Source organism: Xiphias gladius, chromosome 1 (genome assembly GCF_016859285.1).
Source record: "Xiphias gladius isolate SHS-SW01 ecotype Sanya breed wild chromosome 1, ASM1685928v1, whole genome shotgun sequence".
NCBI classification, from domain to species: Eukaryota; Metazoa; Chordata; class Actinopteri; order Istiophoriformes; family Xiphiidae; genus Xiphias; species Xiphias gladius.
Genome location: NC_053400.1, coordinates 35,040,285 through 35,066,839, shown reverse-complemented (window position 1 = coordinate 35,066,839; position 26,555 = coordinate 35,040,285). Strand labels below are relative to the sequence as shown.

General features: G+C 47.7%; 1 protein-coding gene across 1 annotated transcript; it reads right to left on the bottom strand.

Annotated features, from left to right (window-relative positions):
* Positions 1-653: 653 nt before the first annotated feature.
* On the bottom strand, positions 654-25,755 carry slc9a5 (solute carrier family 9 member A5). The gene is made up of 16 exons (XM_040137809.1): positions 25,374-25,755; positions 20,024-20,326; positions 17,510-17,673; positions 15,286-15,364; positions 15,022-15,199; positions 14,174-14,394; positions 13,361-13,563; positions 9,059-9,148; positions 7,876-7,946; positions 7,477-7,603; positions 6,538-6,629; positions 5,765-5,891; positions 4,888-5,037; positions 3,904-3,973; positions 3,490-3,618; positions 654-2,393 (listed from the first exon to the last, which is right to left on the bottom strand). Exons 1-16 carry the CDS (start codon positions 25,753-25,755, stop codon positions 1,810-1,812), a joined length of 2,970 nt encoding a protein of 989 aa, XP_039993743.1. The 3' UTR covers positions 654-1,809.
* Between the last annotated feature and the right edge of the window lie 800 nt (positions 25,756-26,555).

The window sequence follows — 26,555 nt, the reverse complement described above, 5'->3', positions numbered from 1 at the left end:
GAAGCTGTGCAGTCTCACTCATCATCAGGCTCAGGCTGGCCTCCATTAAAGGACAATTCCACTTTGTTCCAACATGGGTCATTTGTCCATCTTTCAGTGTCCACCTCCAGCAGGATTAATGTGATACAGCTTTCGATTGATTACATAGTATTAATTGCAGATGGCAGCAATACTACAGTGGTTTTCCTGTAAAGATTTAAGAAGAGCAGCAGCGACACTTTAAATTGATTCTGTCCATGAATAGTTTAACAGTTACAGTTTAATAATAAATCTCCCCCAGACACTGAGTTTTAGTCGTCGTTGATGTGACGCTCAGTTGTAACCTGTATGTGTTTTAAACAGTGAGCTGCAGGATCTGAAGGAGCTGCTGGACACAGAATCAAAATCGGAAAGAGTATTTTTCAAGAATAAATCTGGTGATTTTCTGTGTTTTTCTTCTTGTCATTAAACCTCACGTTCAGACTCAAACCAACACTGACTGTCTCCGTCACGTCCTGGGATGAATCTGGTTCCTCTGAGCCTCAGAGCTCCACCGTCTCCAGAAACCATTAAACCACATTGGTGAGTCACTCTGTTGCTCTGGGTGACATGTTCCTTCATCACCACCAAAACACACACTAGTTTATTTAGACTCAGTCCCACACACACACCGTCCTGCTGCCACAAATGCTCACTACAGCACCAACTGTGGATTCATCCGCCGCTGAAAATAGTCCCCGACACACTCACTGTTTCCTCCTGATTGTTTGATAAAAATCCACAGTGAGTAGCTGTTTTAGGGGAAATGACTGAGCTTTTTAAAGATGAAACTAAATATTTGTGAGGAGTTTTTAAAGCTTTACGTCTTCAGTAGGAACCAATGGGCTCGGAGCTGAGAGCCACAGACAGAGGAGGGACGGTGTTGCACTGTTGGTTTGAGTCTGGACATGAGATTTCTGTATGAGATTTGTTGATTATCAGAAAAATATAGAACAACACCAGACTTATAGTTTAAGTTAAATGAACTGTTGACCTGACAGAGACTAACAGAGTCATGGATGTGACAGTACAGCGTTTCTTTTTGTGTGTGTCAGGTGACTGACAGGAAGCAGATTGACACAATGCCGCTCTGATGCTCAGGGAAATGAGGATCACACAGAGATTCTCCGTGTGTTCTCGCGGTTTTATTTTTTTAATATCATCGGCAGGGGGAGGAAACAGCCATGATATCTGCAAGTATGTCGACTGGCCACGAGACCGACGGAAGAAACTTTGAATCTGTGGACATTTTTGACATTAAAGTCGTAACATTTATAAAATTAAAATAAAAGATATCACCGGCCAGCTGTCTGTACCTTTAATCTGAAAATCTGTGTCAGACTTTCAGAGCCTGCAGCAGCTGGTGATATGCAGTGGCTGGTGAAGTGACTTTAAAATGAGCTCAGACTACAGGAGGGTTAGGACGATTAAACTCAGCCCTCCACGCCGGTCACATCCCGTGGAGATGTCTCACTCTGAACCACGGTCTGGCTGAGCTGCTGGCAGCCAAAGATCAGATCTGCTAACCACGTGGACGGAGTGAAGGCTGTGGTGGGACGGATGATTTTCAGATCCGACTTCGTCAGGACCTGAAGCTGCAGACGGAGAGGATCTCAGGTGAGAACAGACATAGTGAGCTGGTTTCCTGTCAGACGGCCTGGCAGGTAGGTCGTCGTCTGACGTCTGTGTGTGTGTGATGCAGTGAAGGTGTCCTGAAGTTGCTGATTGGCGGAGTACAGTTCCTGCTCTATGCCGCAGGTGTCGGATGTTTTACTGATCTGGGATCCGTTGTTACAGCTGGGTGGGGCCTCTGCTGTGCGGCTCGCTGCTGCCGGTGGGGGGCGACGTCACCAGGCTCCTCAGGTAGACGCATGGTTTCCTCTTCCTCCCTGAGCCGGGGGCGGAGCCTGGTGGAGGTGGTGGGCCCGGCACGGAGCCGGGGGGCCTCAGAGACGACATGAGTGGCTGCATCTCCTGCGACGCTCCCTCCTCCTCCTCCTCCTCCTCTTCCTCCTTCTTCCTCTCTGAGAAGCGGAAGGAGCCCTGCAACATCTGGGCTCCGATGGAGGAGGTGCTGCCCCCCACGCTGCCCGGTGGGGTGTAGGAGGCCGGGCGGGGTCCTCCCAGTCTAGAGAGGGCGCTCACCCGGGGGTGGAGGGGCTCAGCGGGGGCAGGTGGGGAGGAGATGCTCTCCAGGGAGGAGATGCTCTGGTTCCAGGCCTGCTGGAGGTCCACAGGGATGATCTTTGTGGCCTCCACAGACACACAGGGAGGAGGTGATCCCACGCTGCCCTTCCACGGCAAATGGCTGTCTCCACTGGTGGGTGAGGGGGGGGCGGCTGTTGGACTCTGACACCCGTCCAGAGCAGCTGGGACTAAGGGAGGAAACAGAACAGCAGGACAGTTACTGCCAGTGTCCACACAACCTGGCTGCATCAAGTTCCCGCTCTTTCTGTGCCGCGACATCTTTGCCGTGGGTCAGAGCAGCTGCTGCCTCTGGGGCAGCAAGTGCACTGGTGAATGTACAGTGTATGAGTTCCTGCATTTATTGTCAAATCACTTAAATTCATTTCATGATGTATTTTATTTTTTGTCTTCAAACATTTACAGCAAAACTAGTTTGAGGTGTCTGTAAGTAAGTAGAGAAGGGGGGGGGATGATGGAGGGAGATACATCTTCTTTTTTTCTCTTTTTTTTTTTTTCACAGAACACACATCACATCAGCATAGCCTGGTAAACCTACCTCTCACGGTCACCTTCACTTGATCTCTTTGTGTCTGTGTTCAGACTCAAACGCAAAGCAGTGCAGCCAGCAGTTACACTGCTGGCATCAATCACTAATCTGCTGCGCCTCGATCAGAATTTTAAGATTTTCTTTTTATTGCAGCAGCTGTGACTGTTTAAGCACATTTATCAAGTCAGGAAGGTGAAAGGTGTGAAGGTGACTAATCTCGCTGACACACTGGACACACCTTACTGTCATTCTACCTTCGACAAAATACCAGAAAGAGAAAGACAAAGCTGAAATATCAACGATAGCGTGTGGTATCGGCACAAGTGGTGCAGCAGGTAAAAAAAACCAGGTCTGCAAAGCTGCACACGCACATCAAAACTAGCAGAAAACAACAAAACAACATATAAACAATACTGTCTTGTGGAAGTGCAACAACTGCAACCAAACAAGCCAGGATGGAGGCGCAGCTGGACTGATTCAGTGGAGACAATAAAAAACCCAGCATAAATAAATCTAAATATCTTTTTCACATCTGACAGCAGAGGCAGGCGCCTGCACATCACACAACCACCTCTCCACCTCTTCCATCATATTTTCCACACTTTATACTGACTGGGCCTCCTTAGGTCCACACCACTGAGGACTGGTCTCTGGAGAAACACGTGGGATCTCCGCAGGGAGGCACCGTGGCGGGTTGCATTTCGTTGAATAGCTCGGCCCTTTTCTTGTGTTTGTACCTGATTTCGGTCGTTGCTTGGGCGTCTCAGCCTTGCGAGCTACGAAGGTGATGCCGACGTCTTCCTCCTTCTCTGGGTCTGAGTGTTCGGCTTTGTCCTCCTCTGACTCCACGGGAACAACCACCGGATCTGAACAGACACATATACACAGTACAGCTCTACGCAAAGACACGCTGATCGCTTTAAGGTCTTTAATCCAGAGAGGGATGTACGAGGATGTAATGTTAACGAGTTGGTCACTTGTTGAGTCCGGTCTTTGTAAAGGTGTGACAGTGGATGTATTAAACGTGGGGGGGGCTGTTGAAGCTGCAGATATACGGGGCCCACAGCTCCTGACCTGTTTGATCCCTGTTCTGCAGCTCTCCCTCTAAATTCTGCATAATTCCCTCCCATCCGCGTCTTTACTTGCGTTACCTTTGTCCTGCCAGCTCACATTGCGTCTGGGTTTGTCGCTGCCGTCCTCCTTGGCGTCGGATCCCCGGCGCTGTTGGAAGCAGAATAAACACGTCAGTTCACCTGCAGCCGTAACAGGAAGCAGCCGCCTTCAGTCGACGCGTCGCCTTGTGTTTCATTAGAGAGCGGTGAAAGCTCTCCTGCTGTAATTAAGGCATTGTCAGTGCCAAAGCTGTTAATTAGAGTTAAACGTGCGTTTCACAAACAGGCGCAGGAGTGTGTGCGCGTCTGGACACGTAAGACAAAACACACTCTGCATCAGAAGCTCCACTTTAACCTTTAACCTTTGACCTTTGTTTCATCAGAGAGGAGCTCCACAATGATTCTCCCAGTAAAACCAGGACACTGGGGTAACTGGTATATACAGGCTGGACTGTAACTCTAACTAATAATTCCAGACTTTTCAGGGGTTTGTTATAATAATTAAATCATATTACTTAATTTTATAAACAAGATTTCCTTAAAAGAATCCCATAATCAAATCAGTAAAATACAGAAGGACTCTGCTTAGTTTGTTCTTCCATCCTGAGGAATTCTTCATATCAATCACAAAGATATTTAATAACACAAACTTTCAGTCTGAATTATTTAGGTTTCAATCAGTGTAAAAAAAGTAAAGGGATACATAAAACCTGTATAAGCAGCTGTCTTATAGTGTCACCAAAAAAAAACCGCCTGCATATCTCCTCACTCTGCAACTCCAGAGTTTTCCAGAGCCAACAGAAGCCATGTTCGCTGACTGAAGGATAAAGTCTGTCATAATGTGATAATGGCCTAAAATCCCCCAAACATCCTCCCAGCTCGCTGCTGATGTTCCTAACGTGAACGGTGAACTGTGACGATGAAGCATCTCTGATTTGAGATGAAAATATACTCCGAAGTAAAACAAGAAATGAATAAAAGGAGACATACCAGAGAGAATAAAGACAAATAAACGCGTCTTGCCTTCTTCAGGCTGCGCTCCTTCTTGTGACGTTTGTATCGGGTGGATTTGAACGTCTCCATGCGGCTCCTCATGTTCCTCTGAAACACCTCCCGGTCCTGACGCTCCTTCTCCCCCAGAGGCATGAAGTGTCGGCTGTAGTGGGACTGATACTGAAATTCAGCGACACAACACAGTCAGGACGCGTGATCAACGCAGACACTTTAATACAGGTTTGAAGAGGTGAGACCGCTCGGCTCTGTGTGTTCCATGTGTGTCCTCTGTTTTTAGTAACACTGACGTCCCACTGTGTGTGAGTCAGTTCTATACCAACACTGTAACACAAATGCTGGCACTTTACAAGACGTTAAGGTGCCGTCTTGTCTTAATGATGTGATACATGGTCTGTACTGAAGGACGTCCATCAGAGTCTTTTAGGAACCACACAACCTCCTTAATCATCTCAGGATCCTCCTCAAAGACTGAAGGAACCTCTTGGAGGTTTCCTGACACCTCAAAGACTCTTGGAATCTCGTCAAGTACAAAAAACAAACCCCTCAGTGACCCTGGAACCTCCTCCAGGACACCCAAGTCCCCCCTCCACGGACCCCCTGTAACTCCTGAAGGAACTGTAGGACCCCTGGAACCTCCTCAAGGCCCTAACGAACATCCTGAAGGGCCACAAGAAGACCCAGCCAATGTCTTTAAAGACCCAATAACTTCTTTAAGGAACCGAGAAACCCTTCGAGTGTTTGAAGCCAACCGCAGGATATAAGGTCATGTGACTGGACAGGAGGGCGGGACTGGTTAAAAAGATTTTTTTTAAACAGAAATAGGCCGCTGCTTTAAAATGTGATGTCAGAGTGTGTGTGTATGAATGTGTGTGTGTGTGTGCGTTACCCGTCTCCTGGGTTTGTACAGGTTTTCTGCAAGGACGTGGTGTGTCTCAGTGTCCTCCTCCACTTTGGCCCCAGGGACGTTGTCGATCACCTGGAGGTCCAGGCACACACCGCTGCCGTTCTCACGCCTGGAACGCGCCAACAACACACAGTTATCACGATACCCGGAACACGACGCTTAGACGGAAGCTGAGACCCGGCTCGGTTCAGGCTCTGTCTCCTTGTAAGAAAAACAGCTGACGTCACAGTGTGACACAACTATAGAAAGTTAGGTGCATAAAGAGAAACTGGACAGACAGAACAGAGAGCTGAGACCTCGGCCCACTCCCCCCCAGATCCTGGTCCCGTCAGGCCATTGAAAAACGTTTCCCTGCAGTTCTGAGATAACTGAGTCTCTGCTGCTGAACCAGACAGTAAGATCTGAACACATGTCGTTGTCACAAAGACAAAACAAAATTCCCTTTGTTCCTATTCAGCTACAGCTCCCACGAGGCTTTAACAGCATGCTAGGACTTATGGGACACGTCTCTCACCCGTGTGAACAATAATAATCACCTTTTCATTCCAGATGTGTTTGCTGCTGTTTGTTGGGTGTTTCAGGAAAAACTGATTCACATGTTAACTGATGCAAAAATCACATCATGTCCTGCTTCCATGTTTCTGTTTCTATAACATGTAAGTACAAGATGTGAAGTGATGAATATTATGACACAGAAATGAGAGTGACATGTAAATTCACACACACACACACACCTAAACAGTCATGTGACTCACAGGTAGTTGGTGACGTTGGTGACCTCAGGGAACGAGGCTCTGCTGGCCATCGAGGGCAGAGACAGTCTGGCTGAGGTCAGGACGTTCCCACCCTACACACACACACAGGTCAAAGGTCAAAGGTAAAGGTCGATGGTTAAAGCTTTCATCCTGGTCAGTCCTTTCTGTTCCACACCAGATTATTATTGATACCGTTTCTCCCCTTGAAGACCACATTTCCCATAATCCCCGGACTCTCTCATTGAGTCTGACAGAACAGGACCCTGATTTGTTTCCAGTGGAAGTCAGCAGAGGAACATCCTGAACTCAAACCACAAGTCTTTGGTTGTTGTTTTGTTTTTTGCCAAAAGCTGAATTTTCTATGCTACATGCTACATGCTACATGCTAGCCTATCAGATGGCCGACATATTCTCTGGAGGGATTCTTGATGAAATGTAATGTGCTGTGTTGACATTAAAGCGGCAGCCTGCTTCATGAAACCTTCCTCCGTTAATCTGTTTCGTGCCTTTTTCTTCCTCTGTGACTTGTTGGGCCGAGACATAAAATATCAGCAGTGAGGCGGCTGGAGGTAACGGGGGGGGGGCTGTTCTTCCCAGACTTCGGGTTATGATTGATGACATTGAAACTGCTCGGTCCAGGGAGGATCGCCTGAGCCAAGAGGTGGTTTTCAGTTTCACTCTGCTCACGGCTGAGGGGAAAGTTTAGTTTCTGACGGCTTTATTGACACATCTAAAGACAGGACTCGAATATGAACCAGAGATGAACCTCATGATTCCATCTGTGCTTCAAACACTGGACCTTACTGCAGCTTCATTCAGCAAATGAATGTCAAATGCAGCTCGTTTCCGTCCACCGGAGAAAAACTCCCAGTACTGACCCAGGTAGGAGGTCACCACTGCTCAGCTCACTTTGACTCCTCCTCCAGTCCGGACTCCTACCTGGTCGATGACGCTGATGGCGTCCCTGATGTTGATCTTCTGATAAGCCTCCCACAGCTCACTCTTCCTGTACACGGACTTCCTCAGCAGCAGCTTACTCAGGTAGTTCTTATCGAACTGCTCCCACCTGACCAGGACGCAGACACAGAGACGGACAGAGACTCAGCTCCCGGACAACAATTGTTCGGCTGTGATTTTGATCGTACGTCGGTTGTGGTGAGCTACATGGACACTGATGAATGACTGGAGGTGTGACCACAGCACGGTCTCCGTCCTCCTGACATCAACCAGCTCCCCCTAGTGTTCTCTGTCAGTTATTACAACAAAAACAGTAATAAAAACTACATTGTTTTTTCACGTCATTATATCTGTTGTTACTATGATGTCGTTAGGACTCACTTGTCCCTCCAGTGGTGGTATCCCTGCAGTCCTGCGATGTCCTCCACTGCTGTCAGGATGTGGTCAAAGGCCTGAAACACACACACACACACACAGACACACACACATGCACGCAACATAGAGTCAGATACTTTGTTTTCCGGTTTCCCACGAGCAGCTTTGGGTTCAGGATTGACTGGGTTTCAGGTTCTGTTTGGTCATGAACGTGTCATGAGTACAGGATGACCTCAGAGCAGATATCAGATCAATATCCGGACGTCTGCAGGTTTCACTGAGGCCAGTCTAACAGTTCTGAAGATATTTGAATGATGGAGAGAATCAAAAGAAAGTGGAGGAAGAGCAAGAGCGAAAGGCTCCAGGACTAAAAGCTGTTTCCTCTCTGGCTTGTTTTTTTTTTTCTCCTTACCAGACATTTACTATGACATGGTCTGTGACTTTTGAAAAACTAGTTGGAAAGTTCTGGAAACGTATGACACGAAGACTTACTCGTGTCCTGATGGGAGAGCGAAGTTAGAAAGTGGATTTTGGGGTTTTGTTTCTGTCAAATCATCTATCAGATATAGCCGATCACTGGGCTCATCAAAGTTCCTTCTACTAAATAAACAGTCGCTACGAAAACTCTCCAGTGTCTCCTGTGGACTGTTTCTGGAAAAGTTGGGGATGTTGCTGCTGAATTTTGAAAGCTGCGAGCAGCCCAAACTAAACTCCACAGTACGGTGGCAGAGGCAGAAATCATCTACGGACCTGGACAGAGACAGTCCCGAGAGAGAGAATATATGCTTTTGTAGGTTGGGCGATTTAACCTTTAAAGTAACTGTTTGGCTTGTTGACAGAGTTCATCACAGTGGAATTAAAAATATTATTACACAGAGACAAACCCTGCACAAGCTGACGGGATGAAACCAGGCTACGATGCTTCGCGTTCTTCATATTGGTCACAGGCCGTAGCCGGGGTTTCCAGGAAAAGTGACGTTTCAGTGTTTTTAAAGGTCGGTCGTAGCTTTGGTGTTGAAAGATTTGTTGCTTTTTGAGTGAGGAGGGGCAAGACACCGACCTCCATCTGCTCCAGCGGAGCCTGTTAGTGGGGACAATGTGGTCTGACTGTACCCTCAGACGTTACAGCTCTAGAGCAAGCTGTAATATGCAGAAGAAGAATGAGGAGTAGAAGAAGAAGTCCTCTCACCCTCTCGTGGATCTCCTCGTTGATGGTCGGCTTCCTGCTGGTGGAACGAGGAACTTTGAGCCAGTCCACCAGAGGTTTGATGGTCAGACCCTGACAGAGAGAAAAGAAACCGTCTGGAGATTCAGACTTAGAGGTAGATCTAAACAGCTGACTGACACGAAGGACTCTACAGCCTCAGAAACGACGACGGGGACAGAGAGCGAGCGGCAGCTTTCACTCTCTACAAGCTGCTCGGATGAACAGAGAGAAAAAGCAAACTAAAGCAGTTACTACTGAGCCTGCATGGGCTGACAGGACACCACGGTTTCACACAAACCAGGAGCAGAGAGCTGCGTATACATTTCCCAACCACAGAGAACGTCCAGAGACAGAGGAGCAACTTAAACGTCTTTCACAATCAAAACGTCAGACCTTCACACAGTTCACAAATCACTAAAGTTATATAGTTTTTATAGTACTGGAGAAATCAGAATGAATACTAATGAAATAATCCATCTGGTCTTCTGTTCCACACTTAACCTCCATTAAACCTCCAGTTTTTAATCGTCTGTGCACTGGATTGTGTTCAGGGTTTCATTTCACAGGAAATGAACCCTTAATTTATCCTAATTTGTACAGTAAAAGAGAAAATGGGACTCACTTTCCACTTCACCCACATCACAGGGTCTTTTTCCTCCTGAATACTTTTGAATCGACCGACCTCGATAACCAGAGGAAGAGCAGCAGCTCTCAGCTGAGACACTGAAGATCTTTGGCCTCAGATGTAACGTGGTCCAGGCCAACTGTTGGTCTGATGAGCACATATGTCCTTATTTTTGACTTTGCCAAGATATTTTCAAACCATTTTCCTTCAAACTTCAATGAGAGTTTACCTTTAGTTTTACAACACAAATGATTCCTGTGGCTTCACAGCAGATCCACCTCCTGAAAGACTGAGTAAAGCTCCCCACTCCACATAAACACCTTCTTATTTATTCTGTCCTCTGCCATTTTCAAGTCTGTCTTCAAACAGCGGCCGCGTGGCCATATGAACATGGAAACGGGTTTTTCGTGCCGTGATCATTCCTTCTGTTCGTACTGGACACGGACGGATCCGGCCCTCGTGTGCCTTCAATGGAAGTGGTCCTGGTTCTGAGTAAAGATATAATGGAAAGAACATCTGAAGATAATACGAGGCTTCAACAGTCTGAATTAGACGCACCAGGTGGAAATCTTCTAAAGTTAAGGTTTCTAGTGCAAAAAGTCAGTGTGTCGAAAGAAAAGGGCGTCCAGCATCTGGACGTTCATCATGGTGTTTGACTCAAACGTCCCGCTGCAGACTGTGACTCAACACAAGTACAAACAACATCAGATTCACTCGTACTCAGCTTTTCAAAGCAGATGTTAGAAACATCGGTGGAGACTGTGGGACGTGTCTGAACAGTGTCTGATTCAGTTAAAGTCAATCAGAACTAAATGAATTCTGGGAGAGCGGCCGCGTCTGTCTGCCTCTCATCGATAATCAACTCAGCACAAAACACTCATTCAAGCCGATGGCAGACTGGAAAAAGATAATCACACACACAGTCATAAAGACCTGCAGGGCTCATGTTACTGTCTGCAGACACGAAACTCAGGTCGCACCTTAATCCTGCTGACTGCCGCTCGCAGCGGGGTCGTTTTTTTTAGCCACACCAGCAGCGGTGTTGGTCTAACACTGATTTCGGTGGTCCACGCGAGTCCGCAGACTGTGCCCCTAATCCAGCTGTGGCAGGCTGAAGTAACAGCTGGTGCAATCAGCACAGAGTAAACGTTTCTTCAAATTATGTTTTCGCAGCACACGACACATCAGCTGTTTGTCAAGGGGATAATTCAGTAACAGACGACATTTATAAGTCTGTGTGATTCACCATGGGAAAGAAGAAACACTTCCTGAAGCTCTGAGAGCGAATCAAAGGACAGAGCCTGAGCATGAACTCATGTTTCAGCTGAAAGCACACACTTCAGATTTAGTGTCCGTTTACGCTCTTGGATCTAAATACACGCTAACTCATCCGGCTGTTCCTGCCTCTGACAACAGTTCCCACGTGATACAACAGAGAAGAGAAAAGCAGCGCTGTCAGAGTAACATAAGAGCGAAGGTTTTTCCACATTAAACTGGATGGACGTGATGTAAAGCCCGTGTATACTGCACGCCGGGCGGACGTGTGTGTTGGCGTCCGGTTAAAGCCGAAGTTTGGCTGCACTCAGCTGCTTATACATGCGTCGTTAAGGTCCGGACCGGTTGTAGTCTATTACTGGATATTAGCTCGTCAGGCTAATGAATGCCCTGACCACACTCCCATTCCCCTTTCCCAGTGGATGTTTCTATTTAAAACACATGGACGCAGCCGACAGCCACAGTCAGGCACAGAGAGAGAAATTTCCTAATAAATTACTTCGTTTAAATAAACAAACCCGAATCTGCAGGGAGCCTGAGACTCAGGTGGCTGAAGTCTAGATGTTGGTTAGTCTGGGCAAAAAAAAATAATCCTGATCTCCAGAGGACGCACCCTTCATATGTGAGTGACTCCATGATCTTCCGTCTAGGATCAGACTTTTCATGGTTAACTCCACTACTGTTCAGCCTCCGAGAATAAAACCCTCCAGGGAGGTGAATGGTGTGATCCAAGCATTATGTCAACGTTTGAACATTAATGATGAAAACTCAACTAAACATATACCAGAGAAAGGGAAAAGGAGCTTAACACCGAAATTTCCGATGATCAAACACCCCCAACTCACAGACACGGAGGGAACTCATCCCTCCACTGCACCAAAGGTGAAAAGTGAACAGTTAAACAAACGTCACGTTGCAGGGAGTGTGGATCATTTGATGCAGATCAGATTGTTTGGAAATGTCAGAGTAGAACTGTGTTGTGAGAAATGGTGTGAAAAGTGCTACGACAAATACTAAGTTATAAGGTCCCTGGGAGTTGTTTGGTACTTTATCTGCCATTTCTTCTAAAATAATGTTAGTAGCAAGTAAAACAGCTGTAACAAAGAACTGGGGGCGGCGAAATTAAGAAATCTTCTTCATGGAATAACTGACAGACGTCTTGAGACAACAACAAAAACACAACTGGAAGAAAAAACGGACAACAATGAACGTTATACAAAACTCAAAATGGTGACATTAAAACTGAGTTGCAAATAAATCCATCAACAGCACTGAATGAAGGATGGACAAACACACACACACACACACACACACACACACAGGTACAAGGACGTTATGACCCATCAGGACGTCATCAGACACGAGTCTCTTTCTGCTCGCGGTGGGAGGACACACAGAGCGTGACATCACTGTGGTTGCTCAGCAACAACAGACGCCCACAGACAGTGACGCTGTCCGAGTTCAACGTCACAGTCTATAACCTCATCAGGGTCTGAACTAGTTCACCGTGTGGTCCAGCAGAGGGCGCTCTCACATTTCACTTCCAGCTCGACCTATCGATCTGTCAGTAAATCAGGTAATCCTTCACTGTCGACGGTAAAATGACTCTGACTCTACAACCACAACTGATCTGAGGAGTCACCTGCTGCCGCAGCCCAGGTGAGGACCAGATACCAGAGGAGCAGCGTCACCTGCAGAACCTGGTCTGACTGAAGACTTTTCACCAAACTCATCCTCAGGATGAAGCTCGTGAACAGACCGTCAGCCAGAAGAGACAGATTCAAATGGAGGAGACGAGGCCCCGTGGCTTCGTTTCAGGAGGTTTTCAGGATCATGACCTGAGCCACCAGATCAAACTCAGTCTGCAGACTCACAGTGCAGCTGTTTGAGTCCACTCAGGGAAACCTGAAGACTGAAGGTGAGACTCTCTGGACTTACCAAGCGACGCCCTACCGTAGGGGCCGTGACTTCTGTCTGCCAAACTTTCCACAACATACTAAACGTTAAGTGTGAGCAAATGAAAATGCTAATGGTACCAGTCTAAGCGTGTCAGCATGCTCCAGGTGTCGGGGGAGTACGGCGGCCTTCAGCTGTGTGAAGTCTGATAAAACGTCCTCAGGTGATGTCACCTGAGTGAGCTGCTCAAAGACACCGCCATCACACCTGCTCATCTGCATACAGGTGAGTCTTGATTCCTCAACACATCATCACAAACGATGATGATCAGAAACCTGGATCAGGTGTTGACAGACCACAGCTCAGGCTGCATGTCCAGGTGTCTCACAGCCAGGTTAATATATTTACATGTGCACCTCATAACCGAGATACTAGCGCACGTGTGAACACATCAAAACTGTCTTTTGTGCAGAGGAAGTGGCTCCTACCTGGAACATGACCGTGAAGAAGATGACAACAATCGTCGTGGCAACAAAGTAATCTTTGGCTTTGACATGCTCGCCGTCAAGCAGCACCACCAGGGCAAATGCCACCGCCCCCCGCAGGCCGCCGTACGACATCACCACCTGGTCGATCTTGTCCAAGGGGACGAGCCGGAAGCGGTTCAGAACCCAGGTCTGGCCAATCACACCTGGAGAGCAGAGGTCAGGACAGTTACAGAGCTACAGAGGGGACGTGCATCAGATAAAGGCAAAGGACAAAGACGTCTCTGAGAAGAATACTTCAGTTTTCTTGGTTAGGTTAAAAAAACTCTATGCAAATGGCATCTGCTCTACATCTGAAATCGGCAGGGAGAGGTGCAGCTGACGGAGAAAAGAGGCTTAAAGCTTAAAAGGGAGTTTTTCTCCGTCTGAAATCAGTGTGGCATTTTAACCTGCTCGGTAAAGATCAGTGGCCAGCATCAGAAAATCGTTCAGCCGTGAAGTTAAAATGTCACGATCCCAGGCTGAAACAGAAAAGGCCAAACGGCTTTATTCCTCCAGCGTTCATCACTGTGACGTAGGTCGGTGTTTATGAAAGATGATCTCCCAGGAATTTACTCACAAAGTGTTTCTGTCACAAATGCTTTCATTGGGACGTCACATTTACACAACGTACAGTCTTTGGAGTTTGGATGTTCTGTTTTGGTTTGTTATCTTTCTCTTGTATTCCCTCTTTCTCCTCTGGTTTCACCCTTTGCCTTGTGTCTGAAGAAACCAGAGAAGGTAGAAGGAAACGAAGAGACGAGGGAAGCAACTGACCTACAGCTCTGAAGACAAAGATGAAGATCAGGGTGCAGGACACCAGGCCGGTGTCCCAGGCCCACTTGGTCTTGTCCACGGCTGAGATCCCCAAGAAGATGAAGATGATGGTCTCAGCGATGCTGGCCAGAGTCTTCATCGTGTACTTAACTGTGGTCCGAGACTTCTGGGAAATGTTGGCCTCCACGTATTTATTGGCTCCGATCCCACAGAAGGTCATACTGAGGAGAGAGAAGCAGAACAAGGGGGAAACTGTTTCTTTGAGTATTTGTTTTCTTCCTCTTGTCCCTGTTGAATTTGCTCTTTTGCTGTATGTAAATGAAAAGACATAGGCTGAAGGGTGCAGGGGGGGCCTGAAACAGGTCTAAGCAGAACCACCTAACGGATGCCAGAGGGAGTCTCATTGTTCAACAACACAACATTATAAAACAACAGCAATAGCTCTCCTGTCAAAAACCTCAGCTGCCGCTTCAACTACCCCAAACAGAGACCCTAGAAAGCAACTAGCAACACCTCAGCAAGCACTCAGAGACCCCATACCAGGGTTTCTACGGTCTGACGCGAAGACAACTCCCCGACCAACATGAGACTGAAGGAAACTTAAAAACCTGATGATTCTCAGGCAAGTTCTGCAGTTTCAAGGAACGTCTTTGTTCCCTCTAAGTGGATTTCAGGATGTTTATTGTTGATGGACATTTGATTTGATGATCCGGTAATGATCCTGGGAAAGTGTGCATCCTGTATGTGTGTTCAGATTTGACTGAGCTCTGACTCTGACAAGAGGTACCTGAAGTATCTTAGTCACCTCCCTGATCTGTGTGTCACAGCCACCGTGCAGGTCGACTTACGACAGAATGGCGGACAGGGAGAAGAGCTCGGCGGTGAGGTACGCCAGGTAGACCAGCAGGAAGACAAAGAGCGGCTCGATGATCCGGACCTTCTTGGTGAAGCGAGTGATGAAGCCCAGGATGACAGCGAAGACCAGACCCACCAGAGTCCCCCCGATGCTGACGATGAGGAAGGAGGCTGCAGAGGAAGAGGAGGAAGAGTGAGGTGAGTACCGGAAGAGTCGGAGGCAGATGCTGCCGCTCGGTTCTTTTCTGACGACTCACCGATTCCTTTGAAGTAATCCGCTGTCTGAACGTTCTCCGCTCCCACTTCCACAAAGGAAATGTAGACCTTGTATAAAACCTGCAGGACAGAGAGAAGATGCTTCACATCAGACGTGCTTGTGATGACGGCTGGTCATTTTCAACTCTAACTGGTTTTTGAAACACTTTTTAAAAGGGGCAGCTGTGTTTACAGCAGATTCCGAGGCTTCCAGACAAACAGTTGTAGGGGGCAGACGACAAAAAAACATTTACCCTAAATGGGCTGAGACATTTTTAAAAACAACAGCAGACGTCAAAACCTGTAACACAGCTTTAGGAAGGTGTGAAAATCCAGCTTCTGGATACAGAAAGGTCTTTGAGAACACAACAGAAGATCAATTCCTGCCCAACACAAGTTCCAGGCTGATATCTGGGCCACGGTTAGAGAAAAAAGTTTCAATACTTTGTAGGTCAAGTCGTTATATTTCCTTACTGGGATTTTACGCCGATAATATTAAAAGTTTTTCTCGTAATATAATGCCTTTTAAAAATCAAACAACAAATATTACAACTTTACTGTCAAACTATTATATTTCTAATCACATAATATGACAACTTTTTTTCAGTAAATATTACAACTTAAATCTCCAAATATTACAGCATGGTCTTGTAAAGTTTCGACTTTATGAGTTGCTTCTCTGAATATGACGTGACTATGACTTAAGTCTCAGATTTTTTTCCCTGACAGTGTACCCGCTACTCTGTCATAAGACGACCTCAGGGCACCCACCTTATCAATTAAATTAACCTTTGACCTGCTGCACTGTTTATGTATCCACGTTAATGTTCTTCAGTTATCTGAGTGTTATTATAAAACCACTGGTCATATTACCTGTTAAACAAAACAGAGTTATGTTTGACATGACTTAAACACACTGCAGAAATAATCATCGTGAGAGCTTGAATTATCAACTTGTCCGTACATATAATGAATGAAACACCGGGTGACAGCACGTTAACAGCAGAATGTGGATGTTTGTGGGTAACTGTGACCGAGCTGCACTAATGTCATTTACTGCAAAAGGCTGAGGATAAAATGACCTGGAAACATTGGTTGTTGCAGCACTGAGCGTGGGAAAATAAACAGACCTCCGTCTCTTTCCTTCTCTCTTTCTTTCTTTGTGGGATTGCAGGTCACTGCTGCAGTATTCCCACACTTTGGTTTTTTCCATTTGTTGGTGGGATTAGCTCATATTCTGAGTGCTGCTGAGGATTAGAAAACTGCAGAGTTAATCTGCTCAGAGCTGTTTAATCTCACGCTACTGAGTAATTGTGAACCTTTTGCTCTTCTTGCTGCCCTCTGCCTGTTGATCAGACATCTGGTTGTTACTGTGGGGTGTTACTTTGTTGTTGTTTTCTTCAGGCAATGCCAACATCCACTGTTCTGAACTTTGACCCATACTACAGATTTAAGGTCAGGATACCTCCTACTCTGCTGCTCAGATTTGAATAATTCTATGTTTAATCCAGGTCTCACAACAGCAACGACTGTATGGAAGTTACATAATAAATTAGCGGAGTTCCCCTTTAAAGCGGCGGAGAAAAAGTTTAGCACAAAACGTTCCAAAATACCGACCTGCTGCGACAAACACAAACAAAAGTACACCGCAGATACTTGTCCTGCTACTACTAAAGCCACCACTGATACTCAACACTTCGCTGCTTCTGCTGATCGAACTATTCATGGACGGATTACTGACCGGGCCTGACGGGAACAGGCCCAGCGGCTCCCTGACCTCTCGGGCCCTCTGTATAAAGTGACTCTTAATACGTCTTGTTTGAAAGTCACAGAACTTAAAAGAAAGACACAAAAGGACCATAAAAAAGACTCGAAATTGCTATAAATAGATGCAAAAGGACTAGAAACCATTTGTAGTCGTTTAGTGTCTCCTTCAGTCTGGGGGTCCTATACAGGAGGGGTGGGGGGCCTTTTACTTGTCTACTGCATGGGGCCCATTGTTTCATAATCCCTCCATGTAACTATTATATAACACTATAAATACAACAATAGCAAAGTGTAAACAGTACACAGATCAGCCCCCCCACACACACACACGCAAAACAGTGTGTTGTAGTCACGACCTGTACCTTGTCATGACCTTGTACGCCTGTCTCCATAGCAACACACCAACAGACCTCACATGATGAGGTGTGTGTACATATTGTCTGAGTGTGTGTGTCTCACCACGGTGACGGCGTCGTTGACCAGTGACTCTCCGAACACGATGATGAAGAGTGTGTCGTTGACGTGAACCTCCTCAAACACGGCCAGCACCGCCACCGGGTCCACGGCCGAGATCAGTGCTCCGAACAACAGGAAGTCCATGAGGTCGGCCTGCACACGCTCATCTGCACGTGCGCGCACGCACACACGCACGCACGCACGCACACACACACACACACACACGCAACATAAAGTCAGATACTTTGTTTTCCGGTTTCCCACAAGCAGCTTTGAGTTCAGGATTGACTGGGTTTCAGGTTCTGTTTAGTCATGAAGGTGTCATGAGTACAGGATGACCTCAGAGCAGATATCAGATCAATATCAGGACGTCTGCAGGTTTCACTGAGGCCAGTCTAACAGTTCTGAAGATATTTGAATGATGGAGAGAATCAAATGAAAGTGGAGGAAGAGTCAGTAAGTAACTGACGTGTGACCCCCTAGTTACAGACTCCCAGTAACTGATGTATGACCTCCAGTAACCAACATGTGACCCCCAGTAACCGACCTATGACCCACAGTAACAGACCTATTAACCCCGTAGTTACAGACCTATGAACCCCGGTAACTGACGTGTGACCCCGTAGTTACAAACCTATGACTCCCAGTAACTGACCTATGACCCCCTAGTTACAGACCTATGACCCCCTAATTACAGATCTATGACTCCCAGTAACTGACATGTGACTCCCAGTAACTGACATGTGACCCCCAGTAACTGACATGTGACCCCCAGTAACAGACCTATGACCCCCTAGTTACAGACTCCCAGTAACTGATGTGTAACCTCCAGTAACCAACATGTGACCCCCAGTAACCGACCTATGACCCACAGTAACAGACCTATTAACCCCGTAGTTACAGACCTATGAACCCCGGTAACTGACATGTGACCCCGTAGTTACAAACCTATGACCCCCTAGTTACAGACCTATGACCCCCTAGTTACAAACCTATGACCCCCTAATTACAGACCTATGACTCCCAGTAACTGACATGTGACCCCCAGTAACTGACATGTGACCCCCAGTAACAGACCTATGACCCCCTAGTTACAGACCTATGACCCCCAGTAACCGACGTGTGACCCCCAGTAACTGACCTTTGAACCACTAGTTACAGACCTATGACCCCAGTAACCAACGTGTTACACATAGTAACAGACCTATGACCCCCTAGTTACAGACCTATGAGCCCCCGTAACTGACGTGTGAACCCCAGTAACCGAACTATGACCCACAGTAACAGACCTATTAACCCCGTAGTTACAGACCTATGAACCCCGGTAACTGACGTGTGACCCCCTAGTTACAGACCTATGACTCCCAGTAACTGATGTGTGACCCCCAGTAACCAACATGTGACCCCCAGTAACCGACCTATGACCCACAGTAACAGACCTATTAACCCTGTAGTTACAGACCTATGACTCCCAGTAACTGACCTATGACCCCCTAGTTACAGACCTATGACCCCCTAGTTACAGAGCCATACCCCCCAGTAACTGACCTATGACTTCCAGTAACTGACATGTGACTCCCAGTAACTGACATGTGACCCCCAGTAACTGCCCTATGACCCCCTAGTTACACACGTGACCCCCCGTAACTGACATGTGACCCACAGTAACAGACCTATGACCCCCTAGTTACAGACCTGTGACCCCCAGTAACTGACGTGTGACCCCCAGTAACTGACCTTTGAACCACTAGTTACAGACCTATGACTCCCAGTAATAGATGTGTGACCCCCAGTAACTGACCTATGACCCCCAGTAACCGACGTGTAACCCCCAGTAACTGACCTTTGACCTACTAGTTACGGACCTATGACCCCAGTAACTGACCTTTGAACCACTAGTTACAGACCTATGACCCCAGTAACCGACGTGTTACACCTAGTAACAGACCTATGACCCCCTAGTTACAGACCTATGACTCCCAGTAACTGATGTGTGACCCCCAGTAACTGACCTATGACCCCCAGTAACCGACGTGTAACCCCCAGTAACTGACCTTTGACCTACTAGTTACGGACCTATGACCCCAGTAACTGATGTGTGACCCCCAGTAACTGACCTTTGAACCACTAGTTACAGACCTATGACCCCAGTAACCGACGTGTTACACCTAGTAACAGACCTATGACTCCCAGTAACTGATGTGTGACCCCCATTAACCAACATGTGACCCCCAGTAACTGACCTATGACCCCCAGTAACCGACGTGTGACCCCCAGTAACTGACCTTTGACCTACTAGTTACGGACCTATGACCCCAGTAACTGATGTGTGACCCCCAGTAACCGACGTGTGACCCCCAGTAACTGACCTTTGAACCACTAGTTACAGACCTATGACCCCAGTAACCGACGTGTTACACCTAGTAACAGACCTATGACCCCCTAGTTACAGACCTATGACTCCCAGTAACTGATGTGTGACCCCCATTAACCAACATGTGACCCCAAGTAACCAACCTATGACCCCCAGCAGTCTGGCAGCATACAGGCAGAAGCCGGTGCAGAAAGCGTTCCACAGTGTTCCCACCACGGCGTAGGTCAGGATGGCTCCCAAGTTGTCGAAGAAGAGGCGAGCCGGCATGAAGTACCCGGCGTCACCCACGATGGTCGGCAGCAGAAAGAGGAAGAAGAGGGCGGGCTCCAGCTGATACAGCTGCTTCTTATTGGCTATGAGGACAACCCCGCCCAGGACCAGACCAAGCAGGATAAGCATACAGCTCTCTGGGACTATGGTGGTGAACCGCTGGGAGAAGTGGAACACTGCAGCACAACAAGAAAATAGAATTATAAGCAGGATGATCCCTGTCCCGCATCCAAACATGAGCTTTTCAGCTGTGCTGCTGACTTAGAGTTTACGTCCCTAGGTTTGGTCTCTGTCTCTAAGGGACAAATGGAGGCGATGCTTTGAGGTCTGGTTCTGCTGCCTGTCTCCTGGTCAGATACACCGACAGTTAAAGCGAGCAGAGACTAGCGCCAGTGCCATGAAGGCAGGTGAAGCCGTGTTGAGACAGTGAGTCAGCTCTGTTGAGAGGGATTCACTGCTCACAGCTTCAGATGTCGACAGCAGGAACCCATAAACACACATGATGGCAAGTTCAGTGGATTTGTTGATTTGTTGGGAGGTGGGACACGGGTTCACTCCCTATAGTGCATCCAACCACTGCAGCTTAAAGATGAATGATGAGTAACTGTCACACGTACCAGTTCTTAGTCTGCTGGTGTGAATGGTTTATTACAGTGAAATTTAATCAAATTAATTTTCAAACTGCAGAAGTGAAGCGTTGGCCAAGACCACAGTGAAAGGTTACAAACAGTAACAGCAAGACCAGAAAGCGCCCCCTGTCCCGTACTCATCTGGGCTGTTGTTTGATGAATGTCGGTCTAATATTCACTATGGCTCTGGTTTTGGTCTCTACCAAAAAAACGGCTTCAGACGTCATTTCGTCAGAAGACACCAAAGTCGCCTCCTTCCTGCACCTGACTGGATAAAGGCACCATTTGTTTGGCTCGGACTGGTCCTCGCCTCCTGAGAAACGTGGCCTCTGTTGTGGAAACGTCAGGTTTCTCCTGAACTCTCCAGTTTCTGAATAAATGTGAGGAAAGAAACTGAACCACAGCTGCTGAGTCGTGATTCACTCCCGGAGTTTAAATGTGTGTATAAGAGGGTCGGGAGCTTGGACAGGTGATGAGTCAGATCATCGTTTTCTTTCTTTCTTTTTTAAAATGTCACAGAATCAGCAGAGCCATTGTTGTATTAGTGTGTGTGTGTGTGTGTGTGTGTGTTTTTGTGTGTGCATGGCCTTGGACACGTAGTTAGAATTCATCATTTAAGGTCTGTTCTGAGTCATGAGAAGACAAATGATCTCTCACACCCCCACACACACCCACATCACCCCCCACACACCCCCACACACACACACACACACACACACCCACACAGAACAGGGACAAAAATTAGTGCCACTCCTCATAAATCACCACCAGGAGGAAAAGCATCAAAGACGGATGTGAACACACCGTCTGTCTCTGACATCAACACTGCTCCTTTTCTCCTTTTCACATTTAACTGATGATTCATTTACACTTGTCAGAAAACATCTGCTTGGTTTATATGTTATGGTCTTTACCAGGATCAGCAGTTCACAAGCTCCAGCCTCAGTCATGTGAATCTTCACCGGAGAGAAAATAAAATAAAAACAGTAATTTAACGTTACCGGACTCACAGATGTGACAGCGTTACCTGCTTGCTGACTAACCAGTTGGGATTAGCTGTCACACACATTCGAGAACGGAACAAAACCATACCTACCTGTAAACCTGTCAATAACAGGTGCTGATCCCCGCTCAGTTTGGATGGACGGGCCGTTTAAACTCAGCTGAAGGGTGTGAAATGAGACTGAAACATCCAGAGAGAAGATGGTGCAGCGTGCACGCGACACACACACACACACACACACACACACACACACACATACATGAATACAGACAGAAACACACACAAAAAGGTAACAAGGAGAGGAGACCAGGAGAGGAGACTAGGAGAGGAGACAAGGAGAGGAGACCAGGAGAGGAGACCAGGAGAGGAGTACTTTTCTGAAGTGCTGTAAATGTCCTCCTCCTCCCCTCCTGTCTGCTGGAGTTTGGCCCTCATGCAAATACACACACACACACACACACACACACACACACCAACAGACACACACGTGCACGCACTCATCAAGGTCACCGAGACAAACAGCTGGACTGTTTTCAAAAGATGAGGTGGGAGATGATTCTGCTGGACAGACAGAAACAGACTGTCACTGTCCCTGCATCTGCTGCTACCTGCTAAAATTTCAAAATTCATAAGACTGAAAATCTTTCCCACAGTTCAGTGTGAGGCCTCACGACAGGAAATAAAAGAAGGAAGGAAACGTGACACATTCTATTTGTTTGTCTGTTGATTCCAAACAGACAGAGTTCCGTGTTTCAGACTGATCTGCAACAAGTGTCTGTCCACATTTGTTCTCTAAACTATGGAAAGACGCAGATGTTGGATTTTTTCAGAGTTGGACATTTCCTCCTGCTTTTCAAACAGCTTCTGTTGATGCGACCGACAGAAACTGAGCAGAATACAACAAAAGGCTCCTGTTGTCTGGGTTTAAATCATTTCAATTGCAGTTTGCATCCTTAAATCTTGAAGTCAAACATCTGGATGTGAAAACTAAAGATGCCGCATGCGGCTGGACCCTCCGGCGGCCGAACTACAACTGTGAGCAGCTGAAGTTGTTGCGTTTGCTGTGGACTGCCTGACTCTTTCAGTGTGACGCCACGAGCTGGGTTCCCGTTTTCTAGCTCAGACTAGAACGCAGCGTTAGAACGTGTGTCTGACCCCGACATGAACCTGATGATGACCTCCTGCATCGACGGCTCGACTTCTCCCTACAGGGACAGGAAGATGCAGGAAATTGCTACGGCAGAAAAAAAGGTTAACATTTGATTCTACAGTAAAACCTGCAATCATGGACGTTTTTACATTAAAACTTCATCAGTTGTTTTCCACGCACGCACACACAGCTGAACCTCCCACACACCAGATGGACGCGCAAGGACAGAAACACTGAACACTCAGCAGCTCAACATGAACTCAAATGTGAACATTCACACCACAGACTGAAACAGAAACGGGTTTTTAGAGAGTTTAACCATAAAGCTGGTGATTTTCTGTCTTTTTCTTCCTGTCATTAAACCTCACGTTCAGACTCAAACCAACACTGACTGTCTCCCACTAACAGGAACTGTGTATCTACAGCCTGATGAGTCTGGTTCCTCTGAGCCTCAGAGCTCCACTGTCTCCAGAGACTATTACAACACATCGGTGAGACACACAGTTGCTCTCGGTGACATGTTGCTTCATCGCCATGAACACACACACTAGTTTATTACACTCAGTCCCACACACACACACCGTCCTGCTGCCACAAATGCTCACTACAGCACCAGATGTGGATTCATCCGCCGCTGAAAATAGTCCCCGACACACTCACTGTTTCCTCCTGATTGTTTGATAAAAATCCACAGTGAGCAGCTGTTTTAGGGGAAATGACTGAGCTTTTTAAAGATGAAACTAAATATTCGTGAGGAGTTTTTAAAGCTTTACGTCTTCAGTAGGAACCAATGGGCTCGGAGCTGAGAGCCACAGACAGAGGAGGGACGGTGTTGAGAGACGGACCGACACACTGTTGGTTTGTGTCTGGACATGAGATGGAAACTGTGTGTGTGTGACTGAGTCAAAATAAACTACACTGGAGCTCTGTTGCTCAGAGGAACCAGATTCATCCCAGGACGTGACGGAGACAGTCAGTGTTGCTTTGAGTCTGAACGTGAGGTTTAATGACAGGAAGAAAAACATAATTAAAATATACTTTAAAACACTGTTGTCATGAATGTCAGCATCAAATGTGATCCAGATTTCTGTCCCATATGTGTGTGTGGCAGGTTGGGTTGTCGTTACATGACGATAGAGAAGTGAATTCAACTGAATGAACAGAGCCTGTGTGTGTCTGTGTGTGTGTGTGTGTGTGTGTGTCAGTAACACTGCCACATTAATAAGCAGCATGTATAGCATGTTATTGTTCTCTAGCACAGTGACTCACTAGCAGCTCAGGAAACATGAAGTGTGTGTGTGTGTGTGTGTCTCCATAGAGCCATGACGGAGGAACAAAATGTTTAAAGAGGGAGGACAGAGGGAGGGTGTGGAGTCCTGCTGGTCTTGTTCTGCTCTGAAGCATCCTGAAGCTTTAAAGGACCAGACTGCTGATTTACTGAAAATCCCGTGAACTGCTCGTCCTTTTCCAAATCCTTCATCACTTTTTAGGTGGATTTCTTTTCTTCCAGGCAGCTGCCGTTTTCACTTCTCATTGAAAATCAACCCTTCCTGCAGAGATCATTTATCAGTGACCGTGTAGTTTTATTAGTCTTTTATTTTGTAGGCCCAATAATCATCATCATCATCAGACGTAGATCAACAGCACTGGAAAATAAACTTCCCACAGAGAAAAGAAGTGTTTTTTTTCTAAACGTTTCTTAGTTTCAAGCGTAATTTCTCTTCTTCTTATTCCAGCTGTGAGCAGCTCCTCCAGTCCCTTTAGAACCTGCTGAGAATGTATTTTTATCTGTGCCGCAAAACCGTCCCCCTGTCCTGCACCGGTGATGTCTGAGAGAGGAGTTCTACGGGACTGCTACTATGAATCTGTCCCAGTCTGGGTCTGGTTAGGGCCTGGACGACCGGTTGACTGACAGATTTGGTTGAGGGACAGATAATCGGTTGATGAAAGTTGTACTAACCAAGCGTTCTCCCGGTTCCGCGTTCTACTCTGAGGTCTGCTGCTTCTCCCCATTTCCCATCCCTGCGAACTGCATCTGCGTTTTTGGACCGTCGGTCAGAAACAGGCGGAAGAGTCGCTTCGGACCGAACAAGACCATTTGGCTTTGTATTAGATGAACAGTATCAGACGTTCGTTTTGGACCTGAAGTTCTACTCTGGTTCTACTCCCGGTGGGCCTGCCGAACCAGTATCAGAAACCAGTGGCCCATTTATGCCTGGTCTGTCTGGTCTACATTCCCGCCTGCCTTCCTTCTTTGTTGGGCTCAACCAATAAATCAAACCCAGTCACAGTGAAAACCGTCCTGACTCTGATTCGGATAAAACTTCCAGTCTGGTTCAAGTTGCAGTGGCTGGACCGGTAAAGTGCCAGTCTGAGTACTGGTCCGATAGTAACCACACACACACACACACACACACACACACACACAGAGGCGGACTCACAGATCTTGGCCACGCTGGCCACCAGTAGCCAGATGGCGATGATGTACGGAGTCTGGACGTAGCTCCACTCCCACTGGACCACCCGGTACCCGCCGCCGTGATGTTGATGCTGCCCCCCTTCTTCCTCCTCGCCGGGGCCGGCCGGTTCCTCCGCCGCGGACCGGGCCAAGGCTACGCCGGGTGCCCCGTATTCCGCTCCGGGCTGCAGGGGGAGGAGGAGGAGCGGCGCGGCGGAGGCAGAGGCGGGGACCGGCGGAGAGAAGCCGAGCCCCGGCCCCCGGAGCGTCGGAGCGGCCGTCCCGGGCGGGTCGGCGGCGGCAGCCGGCGGCAGCAGCAGCAGCGGCTGCGGCAGCAGCAGCAGCAGCAGAGCGAGCGGCGACATTTTCCCCCTGGAGCTCACCGGGCTGACATCCCCCTGGTCCTTATATACACACACCGAGACACGGAGAGGACGCGGAGCAGCGGAGGGAGGCCGGCGGCCGGTTTACAACATCAACACACGCACGCGCGCGCGCGCACACACACTCTCTCAGGCTCCGGTAAGACGCGGAGGAGGGGACACGTAAGGGGCTGGACATGTGACCCGCCCAGTCCCCCTTTAAAGAGACGGAGACACTTTAGGTGAAACACAGTGACCGGCCGGTCTGACGCTGGTCTGACGCCGGTCCCGGTCCACAATGCAGCCGGTCGCACCGTTAAAGTGACGCGGAGGTTAACGCACCACAGTCTGATACACATCGTTCCGCATCAGCCCAGTACGAGCAGAGACGGGGGGAGAGCCCAGTCCACTGGTTCCCAACCCGCGGCTCGGGCCCCTCCACGGGGTCACCAGGTGAACCCGAGGGCTCGTGAGAAAGGTTCGCGTTGGTTTCAGACACGCCCCCCTTCCGCGGAAGACTCGAACGGTCTCTCGGTCGGGATGACCTCCGAAGGATCCGCCAGCCGAGTTCTCCAAATCTGGGCCAAAGAACAGGAGCATTTGACTCACGAACCTCCCGAACGAGACCGGGCCCAAACTTCACACTGCTCCCGTGTAAAATGTCACGAGCCACGGTTGAGAACCACCGGTTTACTCTTCCAGTGTCTTCTCGCATCGCCAGCAAACATCATGATGTGTTTAGGTATTGGGTTGTTCTTGTCAGGCCACAACCTAACAAGAATTTACCAATAATCGTTTTTACC

Bases quoted from the DNA above. Each gene is read 5' to 3' on its own strand.
- slc9a5 (XM_040137809.1), bottom strand. From the start codon at position 25,755: ATGTCGCCGCTCGCTCTGCTGCTGCTGCTGCTGCCGCAGCCGCTGCTG. The intron at 17,674-20,023 runs GTTGGTTACTTG...GCGCACGTGCAG, and splicing joins CAGACTGCTGGGGGTCATAG to ATGAGCGTGTGCAGGCCGAC. The intron at 5,892-6,537 runs GTGAGTCACATG...GGCGCGTTCCAG, and splicing joins ACCAACGTCACCAACTACCT to GCGTGAGAACGGCAGCGGTG.